General features: G+C 70.2%; 1 protein-coding gene across 1 annotated transcript in view; it reads left to right on the top strand.

Annotated features, from left to right (window-relative positions):
• Positions 1 to 19,574, top strand: part of SND1 (staphylococcal nuclease and tudor domain containing 1) — a 314,287-nt gene that overhangs the window by 171,764 nt on the left and 122,949 nt on the right. The window contains exons 12-13 of the mRNA XM_075924108.1: positions 4,048 to 4,148; positions 18,147 to 18,257. Coding sequence (XP_075780223.1) covers positions 4,048 to 4,148; positions 18,147 to 18,257 — 212 coding nt within the window. The remainder of the gene's footprint in view (positions 1 to 4,047; positions 4,149 to 18,146; positions 18,258 to 19,574) is intronic.

Here is a 19,574-nt window from a genome sequence, read left to right as displayed (position 1 = left end):
CCGCGGCAGCTGCCCAGAGCTTGGCCCGAGGCAGCGTGCCCGGCGCGAGGTGCAGGTGCACGCCAGGACTGGTGCGTGGGGTGGGACGGGGTGTCTGGAACGGGAAGCTGGGAGTTCTCATCCGGCTCAGTTCAATGACTCTGGTGGGAGGGGCCGGCCCAGCAGGGCACCTGTGTGCAGTGCGTGGGGCCGGTCCCCTGAGGGGGAGGGCCAGGCAGACCAAGGACAAAGGCAGCCCTGAGCACCGTGATGTCTTTGTTGTATTTCCGCGCAAGGCGCTAGCTGTGTGTGCCGCTCTGGGCAGGCCGGGCCCAGGCCACCTGGTTCTGTGGAGTGGGTGAGCCCCCCAGTGAGAAACGGGGAAGCTGTTCCCTGTGCTGGGAGGCTGGGGAGGCGAGCGTGTGGGCCTGTAAGCAAGGAGCCAGCCCTGGGCGGGGCTGCAGGCTGCCTGGGCGGGAGGCGGTGCAGATGGCTGGGGCTGGGTAGGCGGCTGGCTCAGACCAGCTCCTCTGTAATTACTGCCGGGTGCCCGCAGCTGGCGAGCCGCGAGTGGGTCTCCCCAGCCCGTCAGTCTGAGCGAGGTCCCTGTGCCTGGCCTGGCCCCGCGGCAGCGCGCTCCCCCCTCAGCCCAGCGCCGAGCAGGGAGGCCGGGGGCTTGGCAGGGCACAGCGCGGCGGTGGGGGAGGATGCTCAGCCGAGCGCCAGTGGCATGTCCTGCCCTTACGGGGCTCGGCCAGAGCCAGGCACAGCCCAGGGGCGCGGGAGGGGGGAGCAAGCCCCTCCCCTCGAGTTCAGCGGCTCCCGCGCCTGCCACAAATGATTGACGTACACTTCTTTGGGCATCCCGCCCCTCCGTCCATCCTTGTGCAAGCCGATGGGCCGGGTCTCCCCCGCCAGGCCCTGCTCCGCGCGGGCGGCTCGTGAACCCCACCCCACCCCACCCCACCCCACCGTCCCGTGGCGCTGGAGGGACCCCGGAGGGCGGGCAGCCGAGCTCCGTGCAGTGCCGCGCTTCTCGGGGCTGGCGCTCCTCCAGGGAGAGCTGCCTGCATGATTTAATTACCAGTGACTGCCGCTGACCTTGGAAACGCGCTGGGAGTCGACGCTCCACGCCCCAGCCAGCGAGCCCGGGGCTAGTGGCAGGCTGGGCAGGGGGGCCGGGACGCGGCTGCCTTGGCTGGCCCCTGGCTCTGAGAGCAGGGAGCCGGGGCCCAAAGGGGCGGGCGGGCACCGAAGCCGTCCCTGTGCCCGGTGGCTCCCCGGCTGCACCCTGCTCCTGCTTGCCATGCCGCTGTGCAGGGGCGCTGGCCCCCCCGGTTGCCCCAGGCGTCGGGGAGCCGGCTGCCAGCCCCCTGTGGGCGCTCAGCCCTGCCCTGCGCAGCGGCAGCCGGCCCGAGGAAACGGGGCACGAGCCAGGGCCCTGGCCCCTCTGGCAACCCATCAAGCAGGACCCCAGGCCGGGCCAAAGCCTGCCCGGCAGGCGGGTCCATTTTGGCTTTCACCCCGCTGGCCTGGCCCAGACCGGCGGCTTGCCGGAGAACCGGCCCTGCTGAGCCAGGACCACAGCCAGCTGCTGGCGCTGTCCCCTCCAGCCAGGCTCCGCCCACGGCTCCGCCCACAGCGCTCCTTTGCCCCCCTCCCATATCCCCTCAGCCGGCTCCTCCCTGGCGGGGCGCCCCCCTCCCTGCTCCCCTCAGCCGGCTCCTCCCTGGCGGGGCGCCCCCCTCCCTGCTCCCCTCAGCCGGCTCCTCCCTGGCGGGGCGCCCCCCTCCCTGCTCCCCTCAGCCGGCTCCTCCCTGGCGGGGCGCCCCCCTCCCTGCTCCCCTCAGCCGGCTCCTCCCTGGCGGGGCGCCCCCCTCCCTGCTCCCCTCAGCCGGCTCCTCCCTGGCGGGGCGCCCCCCTCCCTCCTCCCCTGAGCCGGCTCTTCCCTGGCGGGGCGCCCCCCTCCCTGCTCCCCTGAGCCGGCTCCTCCCTGGCGGGGCGCCCCCCTCCCTGCTCCCCTGAGCCGGCTCCTCCCTGGTGGGGCGCCCCCCTTCCTCCTCCCCTGAGCCGGCTCCTCCCTGGTGGGGCGCCCCCCTCCCTGCTCCCCTGAGCCGGCTCTTCCCTGGCGGGGCGCGCCCCCCTCCCTGCTCCCCTGAGCCGGCTCTTCCCTGGTGGGGCGCCCCCCTCCCTGCTCCCCTGAGCCGGCTCTTCCCTGGCGGGGCGCGCCCCCCTCCCTGCTCCCCTCAGCCGGCTCCTCCCTGGCGGGGCGCCCCCCTCCCTGCTCCCCTGAGCCGGCTCTTCCCTGGCGGGGCGCCCCCCTTCCTCCTCCCCTGAGCCGGCTCTTCCCTGGCGGGGCGCCCCCCTTCCTCCTCCCCTGAGCCGGCTCTTCCCTGGCGGGGCGCCCCTCCCTGCTCCCCTTAGTCGGCTGTCCCCGTTTGCTGCCCTCCCCTCCCTGCCGCTTGCTGCTCCCCCTTCCCTCCGGAGGCGCTGGGCGTGGAGCGTAACCTGCCTGGCCGCAAAGCCAGCCGGTGCTGAAATCGAGGCTGGGCCTGTTCCCTGGCTGAGGGCCCCCCGTGACAGGGAGGGGCTGCTGCCCCTTTCCTAGGGCACCCCGGCTGGCCCTGGTGACGCCTCGGCAGGCAGAGCCAGGGGACCGGCAGGGCGGGTTGCAGGGCACGTGGGCTGGCCCGGATGAGGCGCTGTGCGGTGGTTCTCTAGTGCAGTCCAAGGCCCGGGCCTGCAGAAACCGTCCTAGCTGAGCCCACAAGTGCTGGTGGCATCTCCAGGGCCATGTCTGCCTCTCCCCTGGGCGTGGCCTGCGCCAGTCGCACCCCACGGGGCCTGGCCTCCACATGCCGCTCACGGCCCTGCAGACCCCGGGACCCTCCCGCCCGGCAGGGCAGCTTCCCTGAGCCGACGCCCTCGCCCGTCTCAACCCCCCATGACCACGGTCCCTGGGCTAGAGCAGTAGTAAGGGGCTGTTTGAGGGGGTCGGTTTGTGGAGCCGGGGTGAGCGAGGGGCCAGGCTCGGTTCAAACACTTCCTTCCGCCGTGGCCCTCTGGCGTTGCCCTTCCCGCAGCAGCTGGGGATGGCTGCTGGGACGGGTCGGGCGTTGCCTTGGGCCGGGCCCGCCGGGGAGTCGCAAGCCGCTCCCGTTGCTTTGAGGGTTGCTGGCCGCGATGCCCAAAGGGGGCCAGTTATTTTGGGGCTCAGCCTGACGCCGCAGTGCAGGTTTCCAGCTGTTCCCATGGCCCAGCTGGAGAAAATGGTGGTTTGAGTAACGTGAGGGCTCCAGGGGGCAGGAGGTGGTTCCGGCTTTGCGGGGAGGGGGGCGGGGGGGCAGGCCTGGGGCAGGAGCGTTCACCTTGAGTGGCTCCCAGGCAGCGGTGCGGCGAAGGCAGCTTCCTGCCGACCATGCTGCCCCCAGAAGCAGCCAGTGGGAGAGCGGAGCTAGTGCTCAAGGCTGGGGCAGTCTGGGGTGCCAGGACAGGCAGGGAGCTGCCTCCTCCCCCCCCCCCCCCGAGGCCGTGGGTGCCCGTCTGTGGGGCAGACGCAGGGCGGGAGCGCTGTCTCTGATGCCACAGGGCCGGGCGCTCATAGGGAGCAGCCGGTGCCGATGGGGCCTCTCGGCGGGGGGCCAAGCCCGCGAACGGCCTAGCAGGGCATTGGTGACCATGTGCTCTTGTTGGCGCCGGGACTGGAGCCGCGGTGTTATGGAGCCTTGTGGAGGGGCGTGTGGCCGTGGCTCCCGCCAGGGGCACGGCAGGCGTCCCAGCCCGGCGCGCTGCTCTGGCTTCCTGGTCTCCAGAGGCATGCTGGGTGTGCGCCCACGCCGTGCGAGCCGGTTCCCCACCCCTGCCAGTCGCTGGGCTCCCGTTTCCCCGCCCAGGGCTGGGGCTGTCCCTGGGACATGCTGTCTGCTGACCTGGGTGAGCCGCTGGTGGGACAGGAGGGGCTGAGCTGGCAGCTGATTCTGGGTGTGGGTGCTGGGCAGGGTCCTGAGCACCCTGGGCACGTTGTGCCTCTCCGGGGCGCATCTCAGACCTGGCTGCCCTCTCTTGCAGGTGAACGTCGCTGTGGACTACATCCGACCCGCCAGCACCGCCACGGAGACTGTGCCGGCCTTCTCCGAGCGGACCTGCGCCACTGTCACCATTGGAGGGATGTGAGTGTTGGCTGGCGCCCCGGGCTTGTTTCTGGCCCCGCTTGCTGTGGCCACCTTGGCTGGAGCTCTCAGCTTCATCCGTAGGGCCCCCAAAGGGGGTTGAGAGCAGGGCTCAGCCCTGGACATGGCTTGGTCTAGCAGGGCTCCAGCGTCTGACCCTCCCCCCGCCGAGCCCTGTGGCTGCTCTAGAATCGGGGCTGCGTGGGGGGTTTCCCAGGACCCCGCCATCTGTGCGGCTGTGTCCGGGGGAGCCCAGGTCCGCGCCACACACCTGCCGCCGCACCCCGAGTGCCACGGCTCTCCCGCCAAGCCCAGCAGCAGCTTGCTGGGTGGCATTTCCGGTGTCTCCCGCTGCACCACCCTGCCCCCTCCTCCTCCCGAGACGCAGCCCCCACGCACCCCCTCCTGCTGTGGCCCCGACAGCCGGGCTGCGGTGGGAGGCTGCAGGACTAGCCCTGCTGGGTCACTAACTTTTTATCCGCTCCTGCCGCTCGGCTGGGGCTCGAGGAGAGAATCTCAGGCTGGGGGCGGAGGGCGAATCCTCAGCCGCTGTAAATCTCGGGGCTCTGGCCCGGGGCAGCGTTGCCAGGCAGCCGTTCTCGGGAGCGGCTTCCCAGAGGTGAGGGGTTTGGTCCGTGCGAGCCCTTCTGTCCCGTGGGTCGGGCTGAGGCAGCCGGGTGGGCCAGGTCGCCTGCAGACGGGCGGGGGCAGGCGTGGCGCCCGTGTTAGCGCCTCCAGCTGCCGCCTGTTTTCAGAGCCCTTGGGCGTGCGATCCCGGGGCCGCGTGGTTAGTCGGAGTTGAGCTCCAGGCAGGACTTTGTGGGAAAGTGGCCCACGGTGCGGATCAGGCCCGATCCCGGATGTGCTCTGGTCGTGCGGGTGCTGCTCCGTGAGCTGGCCCTTAGGGTACGAGCTGGGTTGCCAGCGGGTGCCTGGCAGCGAGAGGGCGGGGGTTCTGCCCGCAGGCCCTTCGGCGCAGGCAGGCAGGAGCCAGCGCGGCTGTGGCAGCCCGGGGTGTCTCGTAGTGTCCAGCGTCAGCAGGGCCCGCTGTGCCCACCTCGGCCAGACGGCTCAGAGCGGAGCTTTTAGGGAACACGCCCTCCAGCCCTGGGCTCCCAACTCTGCTGGAGGCTCCCGTTCTGGGCATGTGCCTGTTCCAGAGGGGGGTTTGGGCGGCGTCTGAAGGGCCAGTGCGGGGACCCACAGGGCTCTGTCTAGTGTCCTGTGACTTGTAGGCCCCAGTCAGTGGAGCAGCGGGGCGGTGCCCCCCCTCCATCGCACGGGGGAGGGGAAGGTGACTTACGGGCTTCCCTTGGAGTGCGGGTGCCTGGCTTCGAATCCAGGGCAGCCGGGAGGTCGGAGCAGCCCCACGCGCCTAGCTGGAGTGGCCGTGTCCCCTGGCGTGTCATTCTGTGCCTGGGCTTCTGGCCAAGCCCAGGGCCTGGAAGCATGTGCTCCGGTGGGCTCTTCCCTGTGCCGGGCATTTTGGGCCTTTCTCCCACCCGTAGCCACCCCGCCCAACTACCCGTGGGTCAGAAGCCGGCCCGGGAGTGCCGGTGGCAGGTGCACCCTGTACGGAGAGCGGCACGCTCGGCCCGTGTGCAGAGCTGGGAGACCCCTCGGCGGGCGTGTGCCCCTGGGGTTGCCAGAGACGAGGCCCCGCGCCGTGTGTGCAGCAAGCCCCGGAGCGCTCCGCGGCGCTCGCTCCCCCCCGGACACGAGGGTTCCACGCCGCTGGCCCCAAGAGAGCTGCACGGAGGGGATGGGAGCAGCTCCTGCCCAGCCTGCGGGCTCCTTCCTGTGGCTCCAGGAGGGGCACTGGCCCGGGCAGAGCCGCGGAGCCCCGTCTGCGCCGGGCTGGAGTGGGGAGCCCAGCACATGCACTGAGCAGAATGGGGCTGGATTGGGGCCCATGTCGCCCTTAGGCCCGGCTCTGGTGGGGGAAGGGAGGGGGCCCATGAAGCCCTTAGGCCCGGCTCCGGTGGGGGGAGGGAGGGGGCCCATGAAGCCCTTAGGCCTGGCTCCCGCAGGAGGGGGGGGGGGCCCACGCCACCCTTAGGCCCGGCTCCGGTGGGGGGAGGGAGGGGGCCCATGAAGCCCTTAGGCCCGGCTCCCGCGGGGGGGGGCCACGCCACCCTTAGGCCCGGCTCCGGTTGCGGCTTTTCCTGGCTCCGTATGCCCGTATCTGGAGTGGCCGCTCCGAGCGGGAGTCCTGTTTTTAACCCTTCTCCCCAGTGTCCTGACTGTTCACTAGGGACGAGTTGGCTGGTGTTTTCTGGCTTGCCCCCCGCCGTACCCTCTGCCCCCCTAGGCTCTCCCCAGTGTGCGCGCTGGAATCGCCCTGGGCCTCGCTGGCTCCCAGCTCGCTGGGCTGTAGGGAAGGGGGTCCCAGTTGCCCAGGCCCTGGGGGAGGGGAAAGGCAGGCTGCAAGCAGCGTCCGTGGGGCATGGCAGTGCCAGCCTGCCCTAGAGGGAGGGCTGGGGAGCATGTCTGGGGCCGGCCAGCCTGCCCACACTCCTGCCCCCCCACAGGGGAGTGAAGGGCCGTGGTGGCTTCACATGCGGGGCTCAGACCTTCAGCCTGGCGGCCGGGGGTGGGGGGCGCTCAGACCAGCCCCATGCTGAGGGAAGGAGGTCGGGGGGCTCGGCAGATCAGCCCTGCATGGGCAGTGTGCTGGGGTGGTTGGAAGGACCAGCCCTGTGCGTAGCTGGCGGGGGGCGGCTTGGGCCGGCTGGGGGTTGTGGGGGGCAGGCAGGATGGCTTGGACAGGGCGGGGGTTGTGGCTGGGTGGCCATGGGCACCCATGGTGTCTGCAACCCCAGACTAGTCCCACGTGAGTGGGAGGCAGGGGCGCTTGGGGGCGGGGGACTTCAGGGAGAGCTCGGGCTGACCCGTGGGGGAGAGGGGGGTGTCTCGGGCTGACCCATGGAGGGAGAGGGGGGTGTCTCGGGCTGGCCCCACGGCGAGGGGGTGTCTCGGGCTGGCCCCACGGGAGGAGAGGGGGGTGTCTCGGGCTGGCCCATGGGAGGAGGGGGGGTGTCTCGGGCTGGCCCCATGGTGAGGGGGTGTCGCGGGCTGGCCCATGGAGGGAGAGGGGGGTGTTGCGGGCTGGCCCATGGAGGGAGAGGGGGGTGTTGCGGGCTGGCCCATGGAGGGAGAGGGGGGTGTCTCGGGCTGACCCATGGAGGGAGAGGGGGGTGTCTCGGGCTGACCCATGGAGGGAGAGGGGGGTGTCTTGGGCTGACCCATGGGAGGAGAGGGGGGTGTCTCGGGCTGGCCCCATGGCAAGGGGGGTGTCTCGGGCTGGCCCATGGGAGGAGAGGGGGGTGTCTCGGGCTGGCCCCATGGCGAGGGGGGTGTCTTGGGCTGGCCCCATGGCGAGGGGGGTGTCTTGGGCTGGCCCCATGGCGAGGGGGGTGTCTCAGGCTGACCCATAGAGGAGAGGGGGGTGTCTCGGGCTGACCCATGGAGGGAGAGGGGGGTGTCTCGGGCTGACCCATGGAGGAGAGGGGGGTGTCTTGGGCTGGCCCCATGGCGAGGGGGGTGTCTCGGGCTGACCCATGGAGGGAGAGGGGGGTGTCTCGGGCTGGCCCATGGAGGGAGAGGGGGGTGTCTCGGGCTGGCCCATGGAGGGAGAGGGGGGTGTCTCGGGCTGGCCCATGGAGGGAGAGGGGGGTGTCTCGGGCTGGCCTGAGGCTGTCCAGCTCCCTTGGGGAAAATAGGGCCTCCCCTCCCATCTCGCGCTGGCTGAGTCCCCAGGAAGGAGGCTGCAGAGGCCGTGGGGGGAGCCGCGGAGCGAAGGGGGCGGCCCGGGAGCGGGGCAGCGGCTGGCTTTGCTCGGGCGTTCTGTGAGCAGCAGGAACTGTATTTCATGGCCTAATAAGATTCCCCGGCAGCGCTCCGAGCCCCCCTCTTTAATCTGGCTTTAGTGGCGGCTCCAACGGCCCCTTGGAAACGCTGGGCTGTCGGCAAGGAGCCGCGTGGGCACAGGTTGCTGTTGGCTCCGTTCCTTGCTGCCTTAAAGGGGCGGCTGTCAGCCTGTCGGCCAGGCCTGAAGTGGGCCCCGGCCCCGCCCGCGGGGGGCTGGATCCCCGGCCGCAGGGCAGAGGAGGCAGCTTCCTTTGCTAGAGCGCAAGGCCAGGAGGGGCCCTGGGTTCTGCTGCTCTGACCCCGGAGAGCACAGGCCACCGGCTTCCCCACAGCCGTTCCCATTGGAGCCAGGGCGGGGGGGGGGGTTCCCGCTGATTTAGAACCTGCTCAGTGATGGAGAAGCCCCCAGCCCCCCCCGGTGGCCTGTTCAGCGCTCCCCCGGCCCCTCAGGGCTGTGGGCCGCCACTGGGGGCCCGTGCTCCCTCTGCAATGTGGGGTGGTGTGTGTGGTATGGAGGGCCGAGTCTGGGTGCGAGTTCTGGGGTGGGGCCAGGGTGGAGGGGCTCAGGACTGCGGTGTGGGGGGTGCGAGTTCTGGGGTGGCGCTGGGGATGAGGGGTTCAGGAGGGGGCTCAGGACTGGGGCAGAGGGTTAGTGTGTGTGGGGGGTGGGAGTTCCAGGGATGAGGGGTTCGGGATGCGGGAGGGGGGCAGAGCGTTGGGCTGTGGGGGGGGGGGTGAGTTCCAGGGATGAGGGGTTCGGGATGCGGGAGGGGGGCAGAGCGTTGGGCTGTGGGGGGGTGGGAGTTCCAGGGATGAGGGGTTCGGGATGCGGGAGGGTGGGGCAGAGCGTTGGGCTGTGGGGGGGTGGGAGTTCCAGGGATGAGGGGTTCGGGATGCGGGGGGGCAGAGCGTTGGGCTGTGGGGGGGTGGGAGTTCCAGGGATGAGGGGTTTGGGGGGGGGGCAGAGCGTTGGGCTGTGGGGGGGGTGAGAGTTCCAGAGATGAGGGGTTCGGGATGTGGGAGGGGGGCAGAGCGTTGGGCTGTGGGGGGGGTGAGAGTTCCAGAGATGAGGGGTTCGGGATGCGGGAGGGGGGCAGAGCGTTGGGCTGTGGGGGGGTGGGAGTTCCAGGGATGAGGGGTTCGGGATGCGGGGGGGCAGAGCGTTGGGCTGTGGGGGGGGGAGGGTGAGAGTTCCAGGGATGAGGGGTTCAGGAGGGGGCTCAGGACTGGGTGTACCGTAGTGGGGGGCTGTCTGCGCTGGGACCCGGGGTCCCCCTGCGCTGGGATGGGAGATTCTCACTGACTCTCCCAAATGTGGATTAACCCAGACACCCAGGCTCAGCCCCCCAGGGAGAGACAAAGGGAGGGGGGGAGACCAGCACCTGGCTGGGGGCAGGGCAGGAAGAGAGTTTGAGTTTCTGTCTGGTATCATGGAGGAAGCAGCCTAGGGAAAGGGGCTGGGATTTAGGGGTCCGGGCTCCCCCATCTCAAGGGGGCTGAGGCATCCTAGGCCTGTCCTGGAACCAGATTCCACCTGTGCTGTGCTGTGTCCTGGAGAAGCAATAAACTCCTCTGTTCTACTGGCTGGGGGAATCTGCCCCTGCCACTACGGGGTGCAGGAGGTGGGGGAACCCCGACGCGCCGCCACACTGGGGCAGAGGGTTGGGGTGGGGGGGGGGTGCGGGCTTCTGGGCTGGGACTGGGGCTGAGGATGAGGGGCGTGGGGTCCTGGCTGCCAGGGGGTTTTGGGAAGGAAGAGGACTCGCCCCACGGCTGGGGGGAAGGTGCCACAGTAGCTCTGGGGAGAGCGGGGGGGGGGCCCTCTCCCTGCACTGGCCCTGGATAGGTTGCTGTCTCGCTGGGAGGAGTGCAGGTGGTGGTCGGGATGGGGGCCCAGCCCCTCCCTGCTCCACTGGGTCTCAGCCCAGGGCCCTGGCAGCAGCACTGGATCCGGCCAAGGCCGAGCCCTCCTGAGCTGCTTCCCACCCTGTGCCTGCCCTGGGCTCCGGGCGTGTCTGAGCGCCGGGGCTCCCGGCGGCTCCTATCCCCCTTGGTCCTCTGCCTGGGTCCCGCTGTCTCTGGCTTCCATGGGCGGTCTCCAACCTGCGGGGGAGGCGTTCCCCCCGGGCCAGAGGGAGGCGTTAGCCCCTGGCGGATCAGTGCCAGGCAAGGGTGCCCCGTCACCCAGTGGCACGTCACTCACGGTCACGGTGCCCGCCCCCTCGTGTCGGGCTTGACCTGTCCCGCTTCCACTTCCGCCTTGGCCGATAGCGAGGCTGGTACGAAACCGACGGGCACCCTGAGCCGCCTGCGAGCTGAGGGCAGGGGTGGACGTGCCTCGGAGGGAATGCCTTTGGCCAGCCGGGGCAGAGGTGGGTCTTGCCACGGCCGGAGCTGTGTCCACTGTCACGGGCGGGCGTGGCTCGGTGTCCTCGCAGTCTGCCAGGGCTGGTACCGCGGGTCGCCGACGACCAGCCTGGTTGGGCCTTCGGACCTTGACGGTGCTTGTGTCCTTGGGCGGGTGCTTGATCTGCTGTGCCAGCTGTCCGGGCAGAGCGGGGACGGCACACGGGGAGTGCACACCCGTCCAGCCACGCACCTGAGCACAGACCTTTCCTACTGGGCTCTGCCTAGTGGAGAAATGGTTCCCTACGTCGGAGCCTGCTCCAGCCGCCCCACAACCTCCTCTTCAGCCTTGTGGCTGTTCTGACCCCTCCCCGGCTCATCAGCATCCCCCTTGCACTATGGGTACCGGGACTGGTGCAGGCGGCCTGGGGCCGTCACCCCGGTGGTGAGTGCAGCGTCTCTGGGTACAGCATTCGTTCGGCTGGCTGTTCAAGGCTTGCCATCGCCTCCCTCGGGGACCCCCCCAAATGGTTTTCAGAGTCCCTGCTTCCCAGAGGGCGTCTCCCAGCCTGCCCGGGCCCTGCGTTCTGGGACTCGCGGTGTAGACTGCAGCCAGGCTGGCGGTATTCAAGCCAGCAGGGCCGGCTGCCACTCAGCCTGGGGCGCTGAAGAATCTCGCTGAAGCAATCTCGGCACTGCTAGTAATTATCTTTGAGAATCCCCGAGGACGGGGAGGTCTCGGCGGACGGGGAAGAGCAAACACAGCACCTGTCTTGACAAAGAGAAACACCGAGGGCGGGGAGCGTTTCTGCCCAGCCAGACTCTCGGAGCTGCTGGGACAAAGGGCTGAGCAATCAGTTTGCAAGCGCCGGGAGACAGTGCAGCTCTAATAGCCGGCCTGGCGTGGTGGGGAGCCGAGCCTGCCCAGCCCAGGCAATTTCCTCCTCCGCTGGCAGAGGGGAGGAGCCGGAGCGATGCGGGCGCTCGTACGCAGGCCAGGGAACCAGGGGCTCAGTGAAATGACTGTCAGGTGGGGGAAAAGCCCTGTTCGGCTGGGGGGGAACGGGCAGGGCAAAGGGGGCAGCTGCCCCGGGGTACTGCAGTCCTGGGGGGCTCCCCCCTGCTGTTTTGGTGGCAGCTAGAGCCCTGGGTCCTTTAAATGGCTGAGGAGCCCTGGGGGAGGGGTGGCAGGGTTCAAGCAGCGCAGAAGATTGCCTGCCCCAGGCCTGCCCCCTTTGCCCAAGGCCCCGCCCCTTCCAGGAGCATCCCCCACCCCGCCTCTTTGCCATGAGGCCCAGCAATTCTGTCTGCCCCGGCTAACCGGCGTGTCCCTGCCGGACGGGGTGGAGAGAGCTGTCAGCGCTGGGCTGGGCGCGGTGAGCGCTGGGTCTGACGAATGGCAGGAAGGCGGGACACGGAGGACGCGTGCGCAAACGCTGCACTTAAGGGGAACCTAGAGCAGCCTCCGGAAAGGGAGTCGCTGGCCGGGCAGTGGCCCCGCGGCAAAGGCCCTGAGGGTCACAGCCGGTCGACCGTCGGGCGAGTCCACCGTGGGCTACTGTTGCTAAGAAGGGACATAGTCCGGGGTTCTGTGCCACTGGGAATTGGGTGTAATTGTAGTGAACCCTGCGTGCCTCAGTTTCCCCACTCTGCGTGGCGAGTCTCCCCTGCCCTGGCGCCGGTGGGCAGCTCTGGGGTGTGCAGCCGCCGCAACACTTCAGTGGCCTTCCCACGTCTGCGCAAGGCGCTTTGTGTTGGCCACGTGCCAGGCTAGTTTCCGAAAGGTGGAGGGGTGGGGGAAAGGGGGCTCGCACGGCCGCTGTGGCCATGACAGCGGGGGTGGAGGCACCACATCTCGCAGAACAAGCCCGATCTCTCGGGGCCGAGGGGCTTGTGGAAGACTCAAGCCGGGTCGTCCCGAGGCTGGCGCTGCACCCTTCTGAAAGGGCTGCTGCCTGGTCCCACTAGTGATCTGCCGCGTGGCTTGTGGCAGGGTGCCGGAAGGGTGCGTGGCCGGGCACCTCAGCGAGCGTCGGCTTGCTCCTGTTGGACCGAAAGCAGCTTCCTGCCCCCAGAGGGTGGGCGTGCCGGGCGTTACTGCCGTGGCGGGGCCGTGCGGGTCCCCGCATTCTCTGCCCGTCTGCCTGGCCCCCGGGAGGCCGGAGCATGCAGGACCATGCGCCTGGGAAGATCACACTTGAGCCTGACCCCGATGCTCTTCCGAGACTCCGCGCGGCTGCCCTCGGTCCTTGGGCGCCTTGTGGCGATCGGAGCCTGGCTGCCGTGGGCACGGTGGGCTGCGGCCTGGCGCGCCGGCTGCTTTCGCTGCTGTAGCTCTCGGCTCCCCGGGCGGGTCCTGGCAGCTCGCTGGGAAGCGAGCAGGTTTGATTGAAAATCTGTAGCCTTACGTAAGGCGGTTGGAAAAGCTTGTCCTGACTTAATGTCATTGAACCCTCCGGCTCAGGCGGCCTCGGCGTTCTCCGAGGATGGCCACGGGGCAGTGTCGTCCCTGCCGGGCCTGAGCACGAGTCTGTTTGCGAATGGGGGCCGCAGGGGCAGGGCTGCAGCTCCCCTGCCTGGGGACCCCAAGGGCCTGGAGATGGAGCTGCCTCTGGCCACGGTGCGGCTGGGGGCCGTCTGGGGCAGGAAGGGGAGGGCGGGCCCTCGGGCATCACCAGTCCCGGGCGCCCTGCTCCAGCCTGAGCGAGCGCGTGAGGGGTTCCCAACGTCGGCTCCGGGGAAACGGTGAGTCGCTGGCGAGGCCTCTCGCGCCCCCAGCTGGATTGTCAGCCCCGGCCCCCCACGCGGGGTGGTGAATTCGGCTCCCGGCAGCTGCCAGGCAGGCCCCAGCACACGCTGCGTTTTGACCTGGCTGAGCCCCCGGCCCGCCTCGCCCAGCACCTGCTCCGCTCCCGCTCCCGGCGCCCAGGGAGCTTGGCTCCGAAATTAGAACTCGCTTCCTTGTAATCAGCCCCAGGCCGCAGCGAAGCGCTGAGCCGCGCGGGCTGGCGAGGCGATTTAACGGCCGCTTTTAATGATCCCTCCATTAATCCTGGGCGTCGGGGATTTAATGCTCGCTGCCCTTTGACCGCTGGAAACGATGAGCACTTGGATTTCCTGCTCGGAGGGTCTGGCCCTATGCCAGCGCCAGCCAGCCCCCCCACCTGGATGTGATCGAAGTGCGGGAGGAGGGGCCTGTACTGCGGGGGTCGGGCCAGCCCGGGGCCAGGCGGCTCGGGAGCGGGAGCAGTAGGGAGGGCTGGAGCCTTTGCCCTGGCAGCGCCGGCTCCCATCCCCTTTGCGTCGGGGCGCAGCGGCCTCGGAGGAGCCGCCCTGCCCCCGGCGCTAACGGGGGCCCCGGCAGCAGTTCCGGAGGGCCCCACAGAGCGGCGGGGCCGGGGAGGGGTTTCTCCCTGTGGAAGGGCTGGCGTGAGGGGAACAGAAGGGCTGTTAGCCGGCAGCCCCACACTGCGCTCGTCCCGGGGCCCCGGGCGCCGGTGGGGCGAGAAGGGCTGGGATTGCTGCTCCGCTGGGTTTTGACCCCCCAGTCCCCCGGGCTCTGTTCCCAGCGCTGCCACTGCCCTGCTGGGTGACCTTGGCCAAGTCCTTCTCCCCTACCCCTCCCGCCCCGGGCCTCAGGTTTCCCTGCCTGCCCTTGGTCTGCTTAGGCTGCCCCTGTCTGCGGGAGGCACACTCGCTGTGGCACCCAACACGCTGTGGGGCCCCCAGCCCCACTTGGGCAGCCGGGGGATGTGCAGCACCCAGCCTGGGGATGCCACGTCGGGGCCGGCTCCACCCTCGGCTTATCCAAAGAGCCCGCCGAGGCGGCCGAGCATGAGGGTGGTGGGGCCCGGGCGCAGCCCCTGCCTCTCCGTGACTGTGCCGCTGGCCTGGCCGTTTCCGCACGGCAGGGCGGAGGGTTTGTGTCTGTGACCCTTGCTCCAGCCCCGGCCGAGCGCAGGGGCGGGGCTGGGAGGAAGAAGGGCATCGCTGCAGGAAGCAGCCTGAAATCTGCCCCCGGGCACACCTGGCCTCGCACCCTGCCGCGTGGGGAACCGCAGGCCTGGGAGCCGGCTGCTCTGCTGGGCGTGCTTGTGGGCAGTCCTGGATTCTGTGCGCCAGCGCCCTCCTGCCGTGGCTGCGAGAGGGGCAGTTCCCCTCGCTCACTCTCCTGGGGCAGTTCGGTTGGTCCTTGGATGCATGGGGGAGGCTTTGTGGCCTGGCTTTGCGTTGCCCAGAGGTTGCGACCTCCAGGGAGGGGTACAGGAACCGGAGCTGTTCGACCGGGGGGACTCCAGCTAGTGGCTCTTCCGCCTGCTTCCCCGCTTGGGGGCACGGTGCTTCAAGTGGGGCTTTCTGGCATCTGTCGGCGGGGCCCTGGATGCACCGGGCAGCGGTGAGATGGCTGGGGGGGGTGGTTGTGCCGTTGGAGAGGTGTTGCCGGCGTCAGTCGGCGGGGCCCTGGACGCACAGGCAGCAATGAAATGGCTGGGGGGGTGGTTGTGCCGTTGGAGAGGTGTTGCCAGCATCAGTCGGCGGGACCCTGGACGCACCAGGCAGCGGTGAGGACGGCTGAGGGGGCGGTTGTGCCATTGGAGAGGTGTTGCCGGCGTCAGTCGGCGGGGCCCTGGACGCACCGGGCAGTGGTGAGACGGCTGAGGGGGCGGTTGTGCCATTGGAGAGGTGTTGCCGGCGTCAGTCGGTGGGACCCTGGACGCACCAGGCAGCGGTGAAATGGCTGGGGGCGTGGTTGTGCCGTTGGAGAGGTGTTGCCGGCGTCAGTCGGCGGGGCCCTGGACGCACCAGGCAGTGGTGAAATGGCTGGGGGGGGCGGTTGTGCCGTTGGAGAGGTGTTGCCGCGTCAGTCGGCGGGGCCCTGGACGCACCAGGCAGCGGTGAAATGGCTGGGGGGGCGGTTGTGCCGTTGGAGAGGTGTTGCCGGCGTCAGTCGGTGGGGCCCTGGACGCACGGGCAGCGGTGAAATGGCTGGGGGGGCGGTTGTGCCGTTGGAGAGGTGTTGCCGGCGTCAGTCGGTGGGGCCCTGGACGCACCGGGCAGCGGTGAAATGGCTGGGGGGGCGGTTGTGCCGTTGGAGAGGTGTTGCCGGCGTCAGTCGGTAGGGCCCTGGACGCACCGGGCAGCGGGTGAAATGGCTGGGGGGGCGGTTGTGCCGTTGGAGAGGTGTTGCCGGCGTCAGTCGGTGGGGCCCTGGGTGGGCCGGTGTGACGCAGTGGGGGTGCTTGTAACCTAGTGTTCTCTCTGTGCTGTGTTGTCCCAGTGTTAACATCCTGGCTGTGGTGTTTGATTCCTGATGATTCACCCCACACGTGGATTGGCCCGGACGCCCAGGCCCAGACTGATCAGACGATAAAGCTGTTCCCAGAGAGAGACCAAGGAAGACGGGGAGACGGCCACCTGGGTGGGGGCAGGCCTGGGAGCTTGGGCAGTCTCAGCTGGGCCAAGGGGGAGTGAGGATGTTTTAGACCAAGGAAGGGGGTTCAGGGCCCGGGAGCCCTTCCCCCAAGAGGAATGAGGCTTCTCTTCTCGGTGCCCTTCGCTCCTGCGCTATGTTGTGTCCGAGAGGCAATCGAACCTTCTACTCTGCTGGCCGGCGGAGAGTCACATCTGGCTGCGGGCGGGGTGCAGGGTCGGGGGGCTCCCCAATGCTCTGTCACGCCGGGCAGCGCTGAGGTGGCGGCTGGGACAATTGTGCCATTGGGAAGGTGTTGCTGGCGTCAGTCGGCCGGGCTCTGGGTGGGCCGGGCAGTGCTGAGGTGGCCGGGGGGGCGGTTGTGCCATTGGGAAGGTGTTGCTGGCGTCAGTCGGCCGGGCTCTGGGTGGGCCGGGCAGTGCTGGGGTGGCCGGGGGGGCGGTTGTGCCCTTGGGAAGGTGTTGCTGGCATCAGTCGGCGGGGCCCTGGTGGGCCGGGCAGTGCTGAGGTGGCTGGGGGGCGGTTGTGCCATTGGGAAGGTGTTGCTGGCGTCAGTCGGCGGGGCCCTGGGTGGGCCGGGCAGTGCTGAGGTGGCCGGGGGGGCGGTTGTGCCCTTGGGAAGGTGTTGCTGGCATCAGTCGGCGGGGCCCTGGGTGGGCCGGGCAGTGCTGAGGTGGCTGGGGGGGCGGTTGTGCCATTGGAAGGTGTTGCTGGCGTCAGTCGGCGGGCCCTGGGTGGGCGGGCAGTGCTGGGGTGGCCGGGGGGGCGGTTGTGCCCTTGGGAAGGTGTTGCTGGCGTCAGTCGGCGGGGCCCTGGGTGGGCCGGGCAGTGCTGGGGTGGCCGGGGGGGCGGTTGTGCCATTGGGAAGGTGTTGCTGGCGTCAGTCGGCGGGGCCCTGGGTGGGCCGGGCAGTGCTGGGGTGGCCGGGGGGGCGGTTGTGCCCTTGGGAAGGTGTTGCTGGCGTCTGTCGGTGGGGCCCTGGGTGGGCCGGGCAGTGCTGGGGTGGCCGGGGGGGCGGTTGTGCCATTGGGAAGGTGTTGCTGGCGTCAGTCGGCTGGGCCCTGGGTGGGCTGAACGCTCCTGCGATGTGCAGGGTGGAGCTCTGGTCTCTGCTTGCTGTGGAGCTCGCTGTGTTGTCCCACGCGTGGCTCCCAGGCACTCGGCTGCCAGCTCTGCAGCTGGAGGCCCTGCGGTTGGCCGACACCGGGCCCTGGTGCAGAGGGAAGAATCGGTGGCTGGAGCTGGGGCTGGTCCACGTTCCTGGTGCCCCGGCCTGGCTGCGGCGGTTGGGCCTGGCCCGGGCTCGCTGGACAGGGAGGCGTGAGCCTCTGTGGGTCCGTGGGGCCTGGTGGCGCAGGATGCACGCGCTGGGCAGCCAGTTTACCCACGTGCCTCTCTCCCCTTGGGGTTCAGGCGCCCGGGCTGCGGCGGGGGGGCACCTGTTCTGGGAAGCGGCCGTGTCATGCGGCGTGTGGGAGGGCTGCGGGAGAGGAGGTGGCTTGCTGCAGCACCTGGCGTGGCTAGGAAAGCCAGGCTGTGTGGGCTGCTGGTAGCGACGGGCCTTCTGTTCCTCTTCCCCGTGCGTGCTGGGAGCCGAGCTGAGGTGCTTATTCCTGGCTGCTTGGCATTTCGAGTGCTACCTCAGCAGCTGCTGCCCGCGGCGCCTCCCTCCCTCCCTCCCCTCCCTCCATCCGTCCCATGCCCCTCGCCCAGCGAGCCTGGCTCCCTGCCCCGCCCCAGGCCGGCGAGCGGGGCGCTGGGGGCTGGAAGCAGGGAACGGGCCGAGTCTGGGCTGGCCGGCTGGGGCCCCGCATGTGCCGCTGGAGGAGCGCGGGCCGCGCGCTTGGTACAATTCCTGAGAGTGGTGAAAGCAGCCCAAGGCTGTGGCAGCCCCGCTAGGCACGTGGGCTCCAAACCGTGGCTGCTCCCGCGTGGCGAGACGCTCCCCCTCCCGCCTGGGGCATGCACGCGAGCGCTGGACGCTGCCGGCTGCGCGCTCCCCTTGCAGCTCTCCCGGGTGGCCCGTGCACAGGGCGGGGTGGTGGCTGAGCCCCCGGGGGGTGTGCCCAGAAGCACCCTGCCCTTCGCCATGTGTGTCCCCCTCGTGCCGACCCAGGGGTGGGCAGTGCCAGGGAGCCAGCGCCTGAGCTGTGGAGCTGCTCCCTGGTGGGCTGTGGGCAGGGGCCGGGCCTGGTGGCTGAGCAGCCGCTGTGCCCATGCGTGGCGCTCCATGTCTCTCACGTGACGGCTGGTGCACGTGGGTGGGGGTGTTTCCCAGCCCCGACATCCCCTCCCTGTCTCGGGACGTGTCGCCTTCCCCCGGCTGACTCCCCGCTCTCGTTGGGTTGCAGAAACATCGCCGAGGCCTTGGTGAGCAAGGGGCTTGCCACGGTCATCCGGTACCGGCAGGACGACGACCAGCGATCCTCGCACTACGACGAGCTGCTGGCCGCCGAGGCACGGTGAGTGGCGGCGCCGGGCCCGGGCAGCTGCAGGGGCGCGTGATGTGGGGCGGGCGAGCGGAAGCGGGGGGCGGAGGAATCGTTAGCCCGAGGCGAGGTGCTGGCGCTGGCTGCCGACCGCTCCGCTTGTGGCTGCTTCCCCGGCCATCCCCAGCTCCTTGGAAGGGTCACAGCAGAGCCCCGTCGGGCTGGGGCAGCTGCACGGGTCCCGTTCCAGCCCAGCCTCTTGCTGCTGCAGCCAGGCTGCTACCGGGCCCCAGGGAGGGAGACCCTAGGTCTGCCCTGGTGCAAAGGGGCTTTCTAGCCAAGCTCCCGTCCCACAGTCCCCGTCTGCCCCCGGCCCCGCTGGGAGCGCCTGTGCCCCGCACCCCATCCCGTCGCTGTGCTGTGGGCGCCACGCTGACTCCGCTGCCCCCCTGCTCGGCCAAACGCTGCATGGCGGCTGTGCCCCCATCCCAGGAGGGGCGCTGCTCACCCCCATCGTCTGGGCCCAGGCAGCTTTCCGGGCATTCCCAGAGGCGGGGGGGGGGGGAGGAGGCTGGGGTCCGTGTGGGGGCGGAGTTGAGGGGGAAGGAGGGGGAGGCCGGGGTCCATGTGGGGGCGGAGTTGAGGGGAAGGAGGCGGGGGAGGGTCTGGGGTCCGTGTGGGGGCGGAGTTGAGGGGGAAGGAGGGGGAGGCCGGGGTCCATGTGGGGGCGGAGTTGAGGGGAAGGAGGCGGGGAGGGTCTGGGGTCCGTGGGGGGGCGGAGTTGAGGGGAAGGAGGCGGGGAGGGTCTGGGGTCTGTGGGGGGGCGGAGTTGAGGGGAAGGAGGCGGGGGGAGGGTCTGAGGTCTGTGGGGGGGGCGGAGTTGAGGGGAAGGAGGCGGGGAGGGTCTGGGTCTGTGGGGGGGGCGGAGTTGAGGGGAAGGAGGGGGAGGCCGGGATCCAGGGGGGGGCGGAGTTGAGGGGAAGGAGGCGGGGGGGGTCTGTGGGGGGGGCGGAGTTGAGGGGAAGGAGGGGGAGGCTGGGGTCCATGGGGGGGCGGAGTTGAGGGGAAGGAGGCGGGGGGGGTCTGGGGTCCATGGGGGGGCGGAGTTGAGGGGAAAGAGGGGGGGGTCTGTGAGGGGGGGCCGAGTTGAGGGGAAGGAGGGGGGGTCTGTGGGGGTCCATGTGGGGGCGGAGTTGAGGGGAAGGAGGGGGGGTCTGGGGTCCATGTGGGGGCGGAGTTGAGGGGAAGGAGGCGGGGGGGGTCTGGGGTCCATGGGGGGGGTGGAGTTGAGGGGAAAGAGGGGGGGGTCTGTGAGGGGGGCCGAGTTGAGGGGAAGGGGGGGGTCTGTGG

The sequence above is a fragment of the Pelodiscus sinensis genome, chromosome 1 (genome assembly GCF_049634645.1).
Source record: "Pelodiscus sinensis isolate JC-2024 chromosome 1, ASM4963464v1, whole genome shotgun sequence".
NCBI lineage: Eukaryota > Metazoa > Chordata > Testudines > Trionychidae > Pelodiscus > Pelodiscus sinensis.
The sequence above is the reverse complement of the archived record's forward strand: the minus strand, read 5'-3'. Positions and strand labels throughout refer to the sequence as shown.